Source organism: Hemitrygon akajei, chromosome 14, assembly GCF_048418815.1.
Source record: "Hemitrygon akajei chromosome 14, sHemAka1.3, whole genome shotgun sequence".
NCBI classification, from domain to species: domain Eukaryota; kingdom Metazoa; phylum Chordata; class Chondrichthyes; order Myliobatiformes; family Dasyatidae; genus Hemitrygon; species Hemitrygon akajei.
In genome coordinates, this window is record NC_133137.1 from 67225433 (window position 1) to 67242343 (window position 16911).

At 41.2% G+C, this 16911-nt stretch overlaps 1 protein-coding gene across 2 annotated transcripts in view; it reads right to left on the minus strand.

Moving 5' to 3' along the window:
* LOC140738656 (mucin-6-like) overlaps window positions 1–16911 on the minus strand; it is a 133111-nt gene that overhangs the window by 31668 nt on the left and 84532 nt on the right. For both annotated transcript variants that reach the window (XM_073066276.1, XM_073066274.1), the window contains 2 exons: window positions 3009–3065; window positions 1489–1898 (listed from right to left, as the gene is read on the minus strand). In XM_073066276.1, the coding sequence (XP_072922377.1) occupies window positions 1489–1898; window positions 3009–3065 (467 nt within the window). The remainder of the gene's footprint in view (window positions 1–1488; window positions 1899–3008; window positions 3066–16911) is intronic.

The window sequence follows — 16911 nt, forward strand, 5'->3', positions numbered from 1 at the left end:
TTTACTTTGATAGGCTCAGAGGTTCTGTGTTTGTTTTATTCTTGAAGCAGATGTCCGATTAGCTCCAATCAGAGGGTCCTCATTTTGAGAATGATTCATCTCATAATGTCACTTGATCGAGATACTTCTGTATAAGCTCTTGTTTCTGTCTCTACGGTGAAGAGTTTGGCTCCGATATTGGCAGTGCACACCATGGCACATATCTACCAGCATCACTGAAGGACATCTTGGACAAGTCCCTCTTTCAAGACTTCCAGCAGACACAGGTCTGTGGTGCCTCAGGGGCTGCGCCTAGAGAGGGGGGGCCCTGTCACAACCATAGATTCCGCTGCACAGTAGATACGGCAACTGCGCTTGTGAATATGTGCATGTCAGCTAATTATTATTTTATTGTGATAGTATTTAACTCCATTCATTCCGTCGTAGTATTTGTCGAGACTTGGACACAAGCCAATGCCTCATTGCCTGCTTGCACTCTGCCTTGCCTGAGAAACTGGACTGTGGAGTCAACTGACTCTGAAGACTAGCGGTATTCATTTTATTCTTAATTGTTCTTTTCAGTCGCAGTGTGGGCTACGTTTTCCATTTGAGAGTTTTAGTTAACAGCCCTGTTTGGCCTAGCTTTTATTGTTTTCTTTTCCCTTTAACACTGTTCACATTAAAGTCTGAAATGTTGACCCACTTCAGTGTCCCTCGCTCCACACTTGGTCCATGTCCGAACCTGGTGACATATTCAGTTTCTGCAGGGACTTCTCAAAAATGTTAAGAATAAATTAATGTAATTTTTGAAGATGAGGAAATTCAGCAATGATTGAGAATGTCCAACTTAAATATGATGTATATACTGGTGAGTAGGTGAATATCCATTGAGAGTAGGGGAGATTCAAACAAGAGGACATGAGTTGAGAGTTAAGGGGCAAAAGTTTAGGGGTAACACAAGGGGGAACTTCTTTACTCAGAGAGTGGTAGCTGTAGAAGCAGCAGAGGCAGGTTTGATTTTGTCATTTTAAAAAAATTGGATAGGTATATGGACAGGAAAGGAATGGAGGGTTATGGGCTGAGTGCAGGTAGGTGAGACTAGGTGAGAGAAGCGTTCAGCACGGACTAGAAGGGCTGAGATGGCCTGTTTCCGTGCTGTAATTGTTATATGTTTATATGGTTATACTGCTGATGATTACTGTGACTCATTTTTGTTGTTCCTTTTCATACCTTGTGTCGCATTAGGTGGTATTTCATGGCATTTCCTTCGCTTTTGTCTGTTCTTTTTTAAAACAGGCCGAGTTGGTAACTCGACGCTCAACCCAGCACAGATGGAAGCACGCAGTGCAAGGAGCTGACCAGATTCAAACTTGGGACCATTCACCTCGAAATCCAGTGCTAACACCACTACACCACCTGCTGGCTGGTACCATGACTAAGTTTGTTTAGTTATTCTGAACAACACCAATACATTATCAATGTTCCAAGAATCAAGTCAAACTTCCTTACCTTCCGTGGTGGGTTGGAATTGCACCAGCATGACTCCAGAGGTACGATTGTGACCTGGCTCACTTCGGGCTCATAAATTGTGGGAGCGGTTAGGGGTGCAGCAGTTGTAGATGTAGTTTGTATTGGCTCACAGCACACCCTCATTCTATAGTCCTGACACTGGAGGAAACTAGTTAATTTTAAATGGCATACAAGTCCTGTCTGTAAATCACAAGTCACAAAGTCCCCTGATTTATTTATTGGCAGGTTTGGGAACTCGACAGATTCGCAATGAATGTTACTTAAGTTGTAGGGGTAGAAAGGACACGGATTTGGTAGCAAATCTACCAAAAGTTCAACATCGGCTCTGTTTTCAAATGATGGTTTATTTTTATTAAACCAGCGTGTCCATACTCCATTGCAAATCGGTTCTGAAAAATAAAAATAAGAGCCCATCAGCATCCTCATAGATATATACACTCAGTAGAATATTGTGATGCATGGAATCCTGCCTTTCACTTCAGAATCTGTTCTGAGTCTAATCTAGATAGAGATGGCTCATTTCCCGCTGGATGTCAGGATGATATATAAATCAGGCAGTCTCAATGCAATTCTTAAAGTGACTAAATTCACAGAGCAAAACTGCGCACTGCTGAAAGATCAGTAAATTGCCAAGTGTACTCCACTATGTCAAGAGCATGTTAGACAGAGGCAGCAGAAATTTCATTTGGTTTTGAAGTTTGTTTTCTCCTGGGAATGCAGAAGTGGGATGCTGTTGGACTGGGACATAAACATTCACAGACTGTATGTGACTAAGCAAGGTGCAAAGAATCTAAAGCTGTGCTTTGAATTCTGGAATATGATTCAGTGATGCAGTGAGTTTAAATACTCACCTGCTGTTGCACAATGAGGGCCATAGTTTCAGTGGTAGATGCGTTTTAGACCATAAGGCCCTCAGGTTTAGGAGCAATATTACGCCAATTGGCTCAACACATCTGCTCTGCCATTCAATCATAAATGATTTATTACCCCTTTCAAATCCATTCTCCTGCTTTCTCCCTGTAACCTTTCAGATTTGGTTCATTTGAGATACTGAAGTGCTATGATATAGACTGGAATCTTTGGACTCGAGATCAAGTCCTATACTATATACATTCGAGATCAAGTCCTATACTATATACTATATACATTCTCCTGATTTCAAATTGAACATTTCTACCAAAGTAGAAGGGACCAGCAAATTTGACCTTCTTTCATAATGAACCAATCTGCTTGAACTTTTCATATCTGATCCCAGCTCATTCACATAAATACTTGTAGTATTTTCTGCAGGGGAGTTGTCAGGAGTTAACTAGAAAACTGAAAAAACTGCAATCAAAGAAACATTTTCACCAGGCAATTAGATGCCCGTTGGGAGGGAGACACAGCAGCAACTTTCCAGGACCTCATTGCATTGTCAGTAGAGCTGATTAAGTGAAATTGCCCAAATACTTAAAATAACAACAAATGACCTTACTCATATGTGAAATAGTAGTCATTACCATAAGGGTTGGTGTTATTTGGTTTACTCCAAGTTGCTGTTAATCTTGTATGATTTTCTGAAAAAGCACATAATTATCAATTAGCTGTGGACATAAGAAAGTGAAGCCAAAAATTTCAATGGACTTTCAAGTAATAATTTCATGGATGCATCTTGAATTAACCAGTTGATTTTACATATGACAGTGGACTTCGAGCCATACACGTTTGTTCCTCTCCTTCTGTGCATTTTGAAAATCAATGGTAAAGTTTGGTACTCTTCTTTAAGGTAAAACTGCTTTCCAGTCAAATGAAGCCTCCCCACCTTCCTGCCTTTGAGTTATCCTTTCATGCTGGTTGCTTACTGACCACATTACAATCAAAGCTCTAAGCCAAAAAGGGGAGATCATCTCTTTGCTTGATGTTGGGAAGGCCCCATCACCAGCTGCCCAACTTCAATTCTCAAGTCATAAGGAGGACTGATTATGAATCTTACAGATTTCCAGGGGCTTTTATAGTAACTTGCTTTCCACAAGCTTTTACTCCAGTACACTATCTACCACCAGAGATCCGTGGTGTGCATGAGTAGGTAAAGAATCAACATGACTCTGGTCAATCAGAGTGAAGATTCCTCATCATGATGTGCAGAGACGACAGTTAATTACAAATTTATGTAAAGGAATTAAAACAGAAAAATTGGCATTACTAATAAACAGATAAAAGAAGCAAAAAAAGTACAAAAGACCTGCAATTAAAATTAAATTCTAAAGCTCAAAGAAAATTTATTATCAAAGTACATATATGGCATCATACACAACCCAGAGATTCATTTTCTTGCAGGCATACTCAATAAATCCATAATAGAATAATAACTATAACAGAAATGAATGAGAGTCTCAACTTGTTAAATTCAATTCTCAGTGTCAAGCAGTTTGTTCAGAAATAATTATTCCTCATTGTGCCATTATAAAGTGATTTCCACTTGAATATATGAATTTAATTCTGCCTTGTTTATTTAGTATTTAATAGTGGATAATTACAGTAATATACTACCCCAGTCATGGAATACTACGTTTGTGGGGTTTATGTTTGCATTATGTCTTATTTTACAGTCTTTTTCTTCACTGTCTTGTTCCATATGTTGTCTGTTATGCTGCTACAAGCAAGATTTCATTGTAACTGTACCTCACTGTACTTGTGACAATAAAGCTGACTTATTTTGATTTGACACCCTACACTTATATGGATTTATCAGCAAAATACTGGGTAGAGAAACATTTAGAGGAGTTGGCCCAGTAACTTAATTATTCCATTTTTAACCATGCAGGTGAATTGCAGAAGTTCCTGTCCTATTCACGCAATATTATTCATTGATATTCTCAACACAATATCCAGCCTTTCGTCCAGCAGTTTAAAATGAACACTTTATGGACAGTGTAAAGATGTCAGGGTAGATTTCTGATCTTAGGGAAGTGTAGTCCAGAAAGGATAGACATTAGTAGAAGGTTAGCTGATAAGGTGAAGTTCCCAGTGTGCTGTGGGAAGACTATCCATTTCTGGTGTATTCCTTATGGGGATCCATGTGGACAGGAGTTGTCTTCGTCCAGATCAGCAAATTGAGCCTCCATCAAAACACTAGAAAAATTACTCCATGTTTCAATTCAATGTGAACAACATACTTCTGTGAGATTTTACTCAGGACTGCAGAGCAAAACAGGACACGAAATGGATTTGAGGGCTTGCAGAGAAGTTACGGGGAGAGAATTAGGGACACAAAGGAAAGAAATGGAGGGGGTGCCTGGAGCAATTCTCAGGAAGGATGGGACAGAGAACGGATGGGTGGATGTAAAGGCTGCAGGGAGAGAAAGGAGGTTAGAGCAAAGGGTGGATGCACACTGTAGGAAAGATTATTCAGTGCCTTTCTTATCAAATATCTACCCCATTCTACCTTCCAAAAATTCAAAGACTCTGCCTACACATCCATTTTAGGAAGATTTTACCTCAATTCTATCTAAATGTTTTTTTTCTAAAATTACTAAATAAGTCAATTTCCATACAAGTAGCTGATGTCTGTACTATGGTATTTTCCCACTTCTTTGAACCGGCTCAACTAAATGACTACATTTTCTTCTGCCCCACGTCTGTATGGACTAGGTTATTTTGTTCATCACCACTGTTAGCATTCTGAGAAAAAAATTATTTTGATACCTAGACAAAGTGCCATCCAATATATTTTAGAAAGTTATGAGAATTTCTAGAGCCCATTTATCCCTGTGCATGAAATATAAACCACAAAAGTCAACCAAATCACTGGAGATGGCAGGATCTCACCAATAATGTGGCCACTGTCCTAATTTTAATTGCAGTAATTGCATGTAAAGTTACCTATTAATTTTCCAACATAATGATTGCTGACACAAATCAGGAACAATTTCTTAAATAGGTCAATGAAATTCATGTATGCTTACTTTGAAGTTGGGAAATATTAGACCTGCAGGAATAGTCTCAGCCCAAAGCTGGTACTTGACATGGTTGTAGTACTTCTATTACTTCTGTTTCTAGCAAGAGCAAAAACCACAACAAATCTGTGAAGCTATTTGCTGGACAGTCCAGGTCTGCCAATCACCATAACATAGAGATTATTCCGTCCTTCACAAGTGTGCTTTCTCTGTCACAAATTTAACCTACATCTGGGGTTTTTGTCTCACTGTGAGTAACAACTTAAACTGAAACATATCCAGCAGATAGCAACATCTCCCTATGCAATATATCCTCCTTACTACAGAGAGTGCACAACAAGGTGTGTGGCAGTCTGTTCATCTGGTTATAATGTCCTGTGTGGCCTCAACAATTTAATACATGACAATCATTTAGACCAAAAAAAAAAGAAACAGGAGACAACAGAAACAGCAGATGCTGGAATCCAGAACAATAAACAATCCACTGGAAGAATTCAGAGGGTTGAGCAATATCTGTGGGAGGAAAGAAATTGTTGGTGTTTTGGGTCAAAAGCCTGCGTCAGGACTAAGAGTGGAGAGAAGAGATTGTGGAAGTTGCAGCAAGACAAGGGTTAATGTCCAGGCAAAGACAGTGTACAAATTGTGTGCACTCAACCCAGGTGAGAAGGTCTTTTCAGAAAGTTCTTGGGAGATAAGGAGGGACACAAAGTGCTCCCAGAGCTGGATTTGGATAAGTAAAGGAGATAAGACCAGGAACCATTGGGGGAGAAGTGAGAGGTGAACAACAGTTGGAACCAGATGGGGGAGGGGGTAAACCTATGTGGGAAGATGAAGCCAGGAGGGGGAAGGAGACAAAGAGAGCTGGAGGATGGACTGGGAGATAATGCAAAGGGGAACAAAAAAGGGGAGGGCTGAGGGATCAGAATCCGAAGGAGAAGGGAAGAGCTAGGGAAAAACAAGAAAAATGTGTGTATGTGTGTGGTGGGAGAGGGTTACTTAAAATTGGAAAATTCAACATTGGTGCAATTAGGTTCTAGACTACCCAGACAGAATGTAAGGTGTTGCTCCTCCAGTTTGCATTTGGCTCCATCCTGGCTGAACAGAACGCCAATGATGGACAGGTCAGTGTGGGAATGAGAAGGAGAGTTGAAGTGGTCTGTAACTGGGAGTTCAGGACATTGTGGACAGTAGATATTCTACAAAATGTTTGCAGAGTCCATGTTTGGTCGCACTGATGCAGAGGAGGCACATCAGGAGCAGCACATGCAAAAGAAAAGGTTGGAAGGACTGGTTTCATTCCTGGATGGTGAAGATAAATGGGAAACGTTACATCTGTTGCAAGGTCAGGGTAAAGTGCTAAAAAGGGAAAGATATCTTCTCTGTGTCAATGATCAAAACGTTGTTCCATCGCCACCTGGATAAAGTGGTTTCGAAAACATCCAAGAAACTATCCTGGCGTTTATGTAAGCTAAGGGTCAAAGTAACCAAGTCTGTCCAGCACAGATCTCTCATGAGCATACAGTGTTGGTGGGAGTTCCAGTTAATCACATACTGCATTTCAGCCACTATTCTCTATTCAGACACATGTCTACTGCTGATGTATTATCAGTGGGAATAGAGTTAAACAACAAGCCACCTAATACAATTATCATCGACTTTCCTGAAATGTGCATAGAAAATATGTTGATTTCCAATGGAGGAACTCTACGTTAGCCCAGAGGATGCTAAGAGGAAACTAAGTATTCTAAACAATCACAAGATAAATTCTAATCATCCTATAATTATGGTTATAGAAAACACTAAGCTAAAGTGACATTTTAATGCATTAGTATGCAAAAAGGATATTTTTTGCATAATTAGGAGTAGGCATCAGGGTTTTTATGAACCCTCGATGACTCTGGGTTTGTCTACCCAAAGCAAGTGAAGACTAGATTCGGCGTACTGTGTAAAGGAAATCACCAGCTGGCTGAATGGGCAGGAAGGCATTTCCCAGCACACATTGTGGAATGCAAAGAGCACAGCAAGGCGCACAGGCTTCCCTGGTCATCCACCGCATCCTAACCTATCTCCAGCTGTCTTGACTCTTGTCTTGCCACTGGATCCAGATAGACTAGGATGAGGGGGTGCTCAACCTGCTCAGCTCTCCCTCACTTTAATTAAACTCATGCGCGAGTCAGGACATGCAAAAAGGATGAGTGAAGATAAATGAATGAAGACCCTCACAGTCAGAAACAGAGTAAGATTTAACAAGGAACCAAGAAATGAACAACTGTATTGGGTCTATCTGTCTTCAGGAGAATGCAAGTATCCTCCCAGAATGTTAGGTACTCTAGCATCTAGTGAGAGGGAGGAACTGAAGAAAATCAGTATTAGAAGGGAAATAATATTAGGGAAATTAATGGAATTGAACACCAACGAAGTCCCTTGGTCCAGTCGTCCGCACACAGAGCACTTGAGTAAGTGCCCCTAGAAACAGTGGATGGACCAGTGGCACAAGAGGTACTGCAGATACTGGAAATCTAGAGCAATACACAGTGTGCTGGAGGAGCTCAGCAGGTCAGGCAGCATCTATGGATGGGAATGAACAGCCGAGGTTTTGGGCTGAGACCCTTGATTGGATGGATTAGTGGTCTTCTTCGAACATTCTTTAGACCAGTTCCGGATTGACAGTAACTAATGTTAGAAAGGAAGGAGAGAAAATAGGAATCATAAACCTGCCATCAGTAGTGGGGAAAATGCAAAAATGCATAGAAATAACAGCACAGCATTTGGGAAGCAGTAACAAGTTAAAATCAACATGGACTGATAAAGAGAGATGAGGCTGGATACATTTCCTGGAGTGAGTGGAGGAGAACCTGTGAATGAAAACAGGGTCAACATGAGTGAATCTGCAGATGCTGGAAATAAATAAAAACACAAAATGCTGGCAGAACTCAGCAGGCCAGACAGCATCTATGGGAGGAGGTAGTGATGATGTTTCAGGCCGAAACCCTTCATCAGGAGTCATGATGATGAAGGGTTTCAGCCTGAAACGTCGACACTACCTCCTCCCATAGATGCTGTCTGGCCTGCTGAGTTCTGCCAGCATTTTGTGTTTTTAATGAATCAGGGTGACTGAACTTTCAGAAGGATCTTGACAATGATTTTCAACTGCCTACAGTGCTAAAATTCACATGGAATTATACACTTAGAATTCATGTCTCAGGGTGTTTCAATTGTATTTTCCAATAGATATCAAAATGTTTTAAAGTGACAAGACATACATCCACATTTGAACAGAGCAATAGCGCCAAGGACTAAAGGATGCAGATAGTCTGTTGTCCACCTGCACAGATTCCTATCACTCCCTGAGAAGGTTTTAGGGTAATTAGTATTTGAATATCTCAAAGAATGTAATTGAAATTAGGTCATAATGTACACTTCACTCTTGGAGGTTTACTTGCTAGACGCAAACATGTTCAATTGTGGTTTGGAAATGAATGCTCACAGCAGGATATTCTGTCAATGGGTATCCAGTTCCTGACTCTATCAATTTTACTAAACACTCTGTTGGAAATACAATTTTTCCACAGCTGGTTCATAAGTAACAACATGACCTGTAATTTAAAACAAAAGTGTTAAATGAAACAATGACAGAAATATAGATGTGGATTCTGGAAAGGTTTTTTTTTCCGGCACACAATTACAAAGCACATAATAACAAATTGTGCACTTGTGCAAGCTGGTTTGGTGCAGGATGTAAATCACTGTCACTTACCAGGTGTGGCTGGTAACTGATGTGAATGCAGATTTTTTGCTGAGCAAGGAAATCAGTTAAATTAACAGCATTCAGCACTGTTCTAAGCCTTACAGGTTAAATTTTAATGACGCCAACCACTCCTCATATTGTCTACCGGATTGTCAATGGATTGTATTATTATTGCTGACTGAATTTACTGCCCCATGAAATGTTCCGGCAACATGAAATTGTCATGTAGCCATGCACTGTATTTCAGTTCTTGCATCAATTTTTAGTAGCTATCAAACTTACACCAATTAGCATTCTAAACACAACAAACATACCCCCAAACAAGTGTAATTATTTAGAGACTCTTGGGTTTCATCGGAAAATACAATTAAGCAGGATGGTGGTAAAGACTTAATAGCTAGTTTTAACTTGGTGACAATTCCGTATAACTTTGAGAGATACTTTCTCACGGCCGGCTGATACAATTACACCTCAGTTCTGAAAAGAAAGCCAAGATGATGGAATCTAAGATGGCACTTTTTTCAGTCCTTAATTCAAAACCACCAGAGTGTAAAGAAATAATGCAAATGTGTAAGCAGACAGTGCAAGATACAAACGGCAGTTAAGTACCAGGTGCGCTGCTGGTGCTTGAAATTGTTTCAGCTGGTATCTCTGTTGTTGGTTCTATGGATTAAAACAGTCATTTTAACCAATTGCTTTGATTGCCCTGGACTAAATTTTCAAAGTTCAAAGTAAATTTATTATCAAAGTACATATGTCTCCATATACAACCCTCAGATTCATTTTTGTGGGCATACTTAATAAATCTATGGAATAATAACCATAACAGAATCAATGAAAGAATTGATTATTATAACCAATAATTTTATTACTTATTTGACCAATGATCTGTATCATTAGTACTGGCTAACTATGAAATCCCAGGAAATGTAGCCTCCTATGGTTAAAAACGTAGGATCCAGGAGTAGAAATAGGCCAGTCAGCCTCTTTCACCTACTCCCCCTATTCAATAGGATTATGTCCTCAACTCTCTCTCCAGACTTATTTAGTATCCTTTCATTTTAAAATATCTGTCAGTCTCCACCTTGAATATATTCAATGCTTCCATCTCCAAAGCACTGTAAGAGAGAAATTCCATCTCCATTCATCCAAAATGGTCAACCCTTCATTCTGAAACTGTGCCCTTACTTTGAGATCCCCCCAGTAGGATCCATCCTGTCAATTCTCCTCAGAACTTTATTTGTTTCAGTAAGGTAGCCCCCTCCATCTTCTAAGACCAATGATTATTGATCCAACCTGCTCAACCTCTTTTCATGTGTTAACCCACTGGAAAGTGGATGAAAAATTAAAGCTCAGTGAAGGAATCTGCTGTTTTGAAGCCAACCAACTCCATAAAACAAAATAAAATAGCTATATTTGCATTCAGAACAGTGAAAAAATAATTGATGGACTGAAACAACAGTGACAATGGAGGAAAATAGTATAATTGATTCCTTGATGAGAAGGATATGAAAGGATATGTTCTAGGTGCAGTTCGATGGGACAAGGCAGTTTCAATGGTTCAGTATGGACTAGATGGGCTGAAGGGCCTGTTTCTGTGCTGTAGACTATGACTCTATGATATAGCAATATTGTTAATACTGAAGGACAACTATTTTTAAATACTGAAGATGTGTTCTTTAAGAGGATCAGACCATTCTCAGTTGTGGTTATAAATCAGAAGCGTGAAAAAGGATATTCATGATTTGGGCCCTGTTCTACTAATGGCTGAATCAGCGAGAAAAATTCTATAAACAAATACAAGGTGACAACATTTAGACCTCTTTAGAATGACTTATCAAATAAAATAAAAATTAAATTAAAGACCTATTTTATTACTTACTCAATGGCCAGTGTAAGTTTGCATGAGTAGAAACAAGCTTTGCATAATTAAACTAAATTGGTAAAATGGTTTAATATTGTTACATGTACTGGGGTACAGTGAAAAATTTGAACACTGTGCATACAGATCAATTTATTACAGCGGTACATTGAGATAGTAAAAGGTAATGGAGGCTCGATCATTGAGGGTGTTTAAGGAGGAGATTGGTAGGTATCTAATTAGTCAGGGTGTCAAAGGATATGGGGGAAAAAGCCAGAAATTGGAACTAGATGGGAGAATAGCTTAGCTCATGGTGGAGTGGCAGAGCAAACTCAATGGGCCAAATGGCCTGCTTCTGCCCCTTGGTCTTGTCTTGTGATCTTATAAAACAATAATGGAATGCAGAATTAAGTGCTACATTTATAGAGAAAGTGCAGTGCAGGTAGGCATAAGATGAAAGGTCATAACGAGGTAGATTGTGAGGTCAAGAATCCATCTAAGTGTACTTGGGAAATATTCAATAGTTTTAAAACTGCAGGACAGTAGCTGTCCTTGAGCATGGCGAATATGCTTTCAGGCTTTAGTATCTTTGCATGATATAATTTTACTTTCAGTTACAGGTACATAGTTGGTGGTTGCTGTGGAATTGGTCAATACCTCTGCAGTTGTTTCTACAGAGCAAGAAAAAAACATTTCAATGTCTTTTGATCCCTAATAAGGTTCTACTTGTCTCCTGAAGTTTTGAAGATACCACTTTAGAAACTGAATGGAGAATTGTAAAGGTGAGATCTCTAAACCACAACCTTTACACAAACTGTAGAAATTATTTCAATGCAGAAATCCTGGAGCTCATGAATATATTTGACAGTGTTAATTTCGAAGTATCATTTGTTCAGAATAATAACCAGTGAGCCACAATAGTAGCTTACTGGAGGAGCAACATCTTATATTCTGTCTGTGTAGCCTCCAACCTGATGGCGTGAATATTGACTTCTCTTTCCGGTAAACAAAATTTCCCTCCCCCCCCCACCCCCCACTTCCCCTATTCCTCATTCTGAACACTTACCTCTTCACTCCTATCACCTATCCCTGGGTCCTCTCCTCCTTCTATTTCTCCTATGGTCCACTCTCCACTCCTATCAGATTCCTTCATCTCCAGCCCTTGACCTTCCCCACCCACTTGGCTTTACCTATCACCTATCCTCCAATCTTTTTACTCTGGCACCTTCCCCCTTCCATGGAATGGACAGGAGGAGGAGTATAGGAAACTGATACAGGACTTTGTGATATGGTGCAACTCAAACTACCTGCGTCTCAATATCACAAAGACCAAGGAGATGGTGGTGGACTTTAGGAGATCTAGGCCTCATATGGAGCCAGTGATCATTAATGTGTGGAGCAGGTTAAGACCTACAAGTATCTGGGAGTACAGTTAGACGAGAAGCTAGACTGGACTGCCAACACAGATGCCTTGTGCAGGAAGGCACAGAGTCGACTGTACTTCCTAAGAAGGTTGACGTCATTCAATGTCTGTAGTGAGATGCTGAACATGTTCTATAGGTCAGTTGTGGAGAGCGCCCTCTTCTTTGTGGTGGCGTGTTGGGGAGGAAGCATTAAGAAGAGGGAAGCCTCACGTCTTAATAAGCTGGTAAGGAAGGCGGGCTCTGTCGTGGGCAAAGTACTGGAGAGTTTAACATCGGTAGCTGAGCGAAGGGCGCTGAGTAGGCTACGGTCAATTATGGATAACTCTGAACATCCTCTACATAGCACCATCCAGAGACAGAGAAGCAGTTTCAGCGACAGGTTACTATCGATGCAATGCTCCTCAGACAGGATGAAGAGGTCAATACTCCCCAATGCCATTAGGCTTTACAATTCTACCGCCAGGACTTAAGAACTTTTTAAAAGCTATTATTAATGCTTTCTGAGATAGTGATTTAGATGCATATCATATTTTTTACTGAGTTAAGTATTGTATGTAATTAGTTTTGCTACAACAAGTGTATGGGACATTGGAAAAAAAGTTGAATTTCCCCATGGGGATGAATAAAGTATCTATCTATCTATCTATCTATCCTTCTCAGTCCTGAAGAAGGGTCTCGGTCCAAAATGTTGACTATCTATTCATTTCAATAGATGTTGCCCTACCTGCCGAGTTCCTCCAGCATTTTGTGCGTGTTGCTTCAGATTTTCAGCCTTTGCAGACCTTAGATTACTGTTACCTTGCAGAAGTCTGCAGCATTAATTTGCTGAAAGAATCCATCCATTTTCCAGCACGCAGACCCTGCACAGTAACAGAGCCTTCTGCAGTATAGGCGGCTCCTCGTGAGGGGATCAATAGCAGTCCCACTCAGAGAGCAGCTGTCATAACTTGTTCTGTCATCCGTTACAACTTATAAAACGTAGCAACGATAGAAAGGGTGCAGAGGAGATTTACAAGGATATTGCCTGGATTGGGGAGCATACCTTATGAGAATAGGTTGAGTGAACACGGCCTTTTTACCTTGGAGCGACAGAGAATGAGAGGTGACCTGATAGAGGTGTATAAGATGATGAGAGGCATTGATCGTGTGGATAGTCAGAGGCTCATTCCCTGGGCTGAAATGGCTAGCATGAGAGGGCACAGTTTTAAGGTGCTTGGAAGTAGGTACAGAGGAGATGTCAGGGGTAAGTTTTTTTTTAAAACACAGAATGGGGAGTGCATGGAATGGGCTGCCGGCAACAGTGGTGGAAGCAGATATGGCAGGGTCCTTTAAGAGACTCCTGGACAAATACATGGAGCTCAGAAAAATAGAGGATTATGGGTAACCCCAGGTAATTTCTAAGGGAAGGACATGTTCGGCACAGCTTTGTGGGCCAAAGGGCCTGTAATGTGCTGTAGATATTCTATGTTTCTAAAATTGGCAAAAGCCAAGAGATAGTCAAAAACTATTTTTAAAAAGAATGGAAATTATTTTTAAAAATTCAAATAAATATTAGCATCATAGTCCATTCAGCATTCTCCTATTTAAATCAATGAGGAGGTGCCTGTTTGCTCTTGGCCATCTAGTGATGAAGTGATAATTACAAGGACTGAGGCTCCTCCTATGCTTATCCAGTGCTGACTCCAGCACTAACAGCCCTTCTGTTCCTCTTCATCTACGAAGTCCAGTTGCATCTTAGATCAAAGTGTCCAGAACATTTCTCATTTCCTGATGCACTTCACTATCAAAAATTCAGTTTCCAGCTCATCAGTTATGACTTGCTCTGGCCATGCTTCATTTAAGTTAATGAGTTTTTCATACATTTTCATTTATTTAATTCTTTAAATATGAAGCTACATCATTAACTTTAGCTCAAGATTCTTTTTTCCCTTGTTTAATTGAGATACAGTGGGGAATAGGCCCTTCCAGCCACAGTGCCCAGCATTCCCCTAATTTAATCCCAGCCTAACCACAGGACAATTTACAATAACCTAACCAACTGGTACTTCTTTTGACTGTGAGAGGAAACCAAAGCGCTCAGTGAAAACCCGCACAGTCGACTGTACTTCCTAAGAAGGTTGGCGTCATTCAATGTCTGTAGTGAGATGCTGAAGATGTTCTATAGGTCAGTTGTGGAGAGCGCCCTCTTCTTTGTGGTGGCGTGTTGGGGAGGAAGCATTAAGAAGAGGGACGCCTCACGTCTTAATAAGCTGGTAAGGAAGGCGGGCTCTGTCGTGGGCAAAGTACTGGAGAGTTTAACATCGGTAGCTGAGCGAAGGGCGCTGAGTAGGCTACGGTCAATTATGGATAACTCTGAACATCCTCTACATAGCACCATCCAGAGACAGAGAAGCAGTTTCAGCGACAGGTTACTATCGATGCAATGCTCCTCAGACGGGATGAAGAGGTCAATACTCCCCAATGCCATTAGGCTTTACAATTCAACCGCCAGGACTTAAGAACTTTTTAAAAGCTATTATTAATGCTTTTTGAGATAGTGATTTAGATGCATATCATATTTTTTACTGAGTTAAGTATTGTATGTAATTAGTTTTGCTACAACAAGTGTATGGGACATTGGAAAAAAGTTGAATTTCCCCATGGGGATGAATAAAGTATCTATCTATCTATCTATCAGTCACAGGGAGAACATACAAACTCCTTACAGGCAGCGATGGGAATTGGACCCGCTCACCTGTACTGCAAGATGTTGCGCTAACCACTATACTACCATGCTGCCCCAAACAGTGACTGGGCACTGCACACGGTTAAAACACTAATACAGTTGTCAGAAAATCAATGGTCTCAGAGAGGTCAAGGTCAGTGAACGTAGCTTCAAGTTCTAGGTCCTACCTTATCGTGCATTCAGCAATGGTTTCATAGAAATATACAGTATATAAACAGGCCCTCCAGCACGCAGAGTCCACACCGATCATCCGGTACTCATTTCTTCAATAATCCTACCATAATCCATTTATATTCATCCTATGTTCCCATCAGCATCCCACACACCACCCCACCTCCGACTACCAATTCTACAACTTATGTACACACTAGAACAATTTACAGTGACCAACTAATGTACCATCATCTTGTGCTGTAGGAGGTGATTGATTGACTGATTAATTGTTTGATTGAGAGACTATGAGGAATAGGCCCATCCAGCCCCTTGAGCCACGCTGCCCAGCAACCCCTGATTTAATCCTGGCCTCATCATGGGACAATTTACAATGACCAATTAACCTACCAACTGGTAGGTCTTTGGAATGTGGGAGGAAACCAGAGCACCCAGAGGAAACCATGCAGTCAGGGAAAGAACATACAAACTCCTTAAAGCCAGCAGCAGGAATTGAACCTAGGTCTCCTGTACTGTAATGCACTGTGCTAACCACAAAGCTACTGTGCCAACAAGGGCCCAGAGGAAACCCATGAGAGAACATGCAAACTCCACACAGACAGCACTGGAGGTCAGGATTATTCCGAATGCGGAGGCTAGGAGACTGCAGCTCTAGTAGTTCGCCCAGGCCATCCTATCCACTGCATAAATGCTGATTGACAAAACTCATTGGAGCACGTAATGGCTGTAAAATAATTCACACATGCTTCAACAAACTTTGTCAATCAGGATTTCTGTACAGTATCAATGTGCTTTTCCTCACCCTCACATATTTATCATGCCTCACATCTGATAGCTTGCTGTGGCGACCCAATTACTAGCACACTCGAACCGGCTGACAATTAGCCAGAGCCAGAGACAAAGATACATAGCCTCAGGGAGTTTCAGTTACGTGCCTCTCCAAGTTTCGAGTGGGGGGAGACAGGCTTTTAAGCAAGACTGTGTTTGTGAAATAAACTTATTCCGTGGTTGCAGTTTACCGACTCCGTGTCGTAATTTCAGCGCTGCGCGTAGCACATCGCTACATTGGTGACCCCGACGGTCCAACCGTTTTTTTGGACCGGAGATGGCAGACGCTGCGTTTGTTAACGCGGTTTCCTTGAAGCTGCCAAGCTTCTGGACGCTACAACCTCACCTATGGTTTCAGCAAGCAGAAGCCCAATTCCATGTTCGGCAAATAGCCTCAGAGGACACCCGTTACTACTACGTGGTGAGCTCCCTCGACCAGGACACAGCGGCCCAGGTCGCAGAGTTCGTACAGTCTCCCCCGGCAGACGGCAAGTACACGGAATTCAAAGCCCTGCTCATAAGGACTTTCGGGCTCTCCCGCCGCGAGCGAGCTGCCCGCTTACTGCACCTGGATGGCTTGGGAGACAGGCCTCCATCGGCTTTGATGAATGAGATGTTGTCTCTGGCCGACGGACACACGCCCTGCCTCATGTTTGAGCAGGCATTCCTGGAGCAGCTGCCCGAGGACATACGCCTGCTGCTGTCCGACG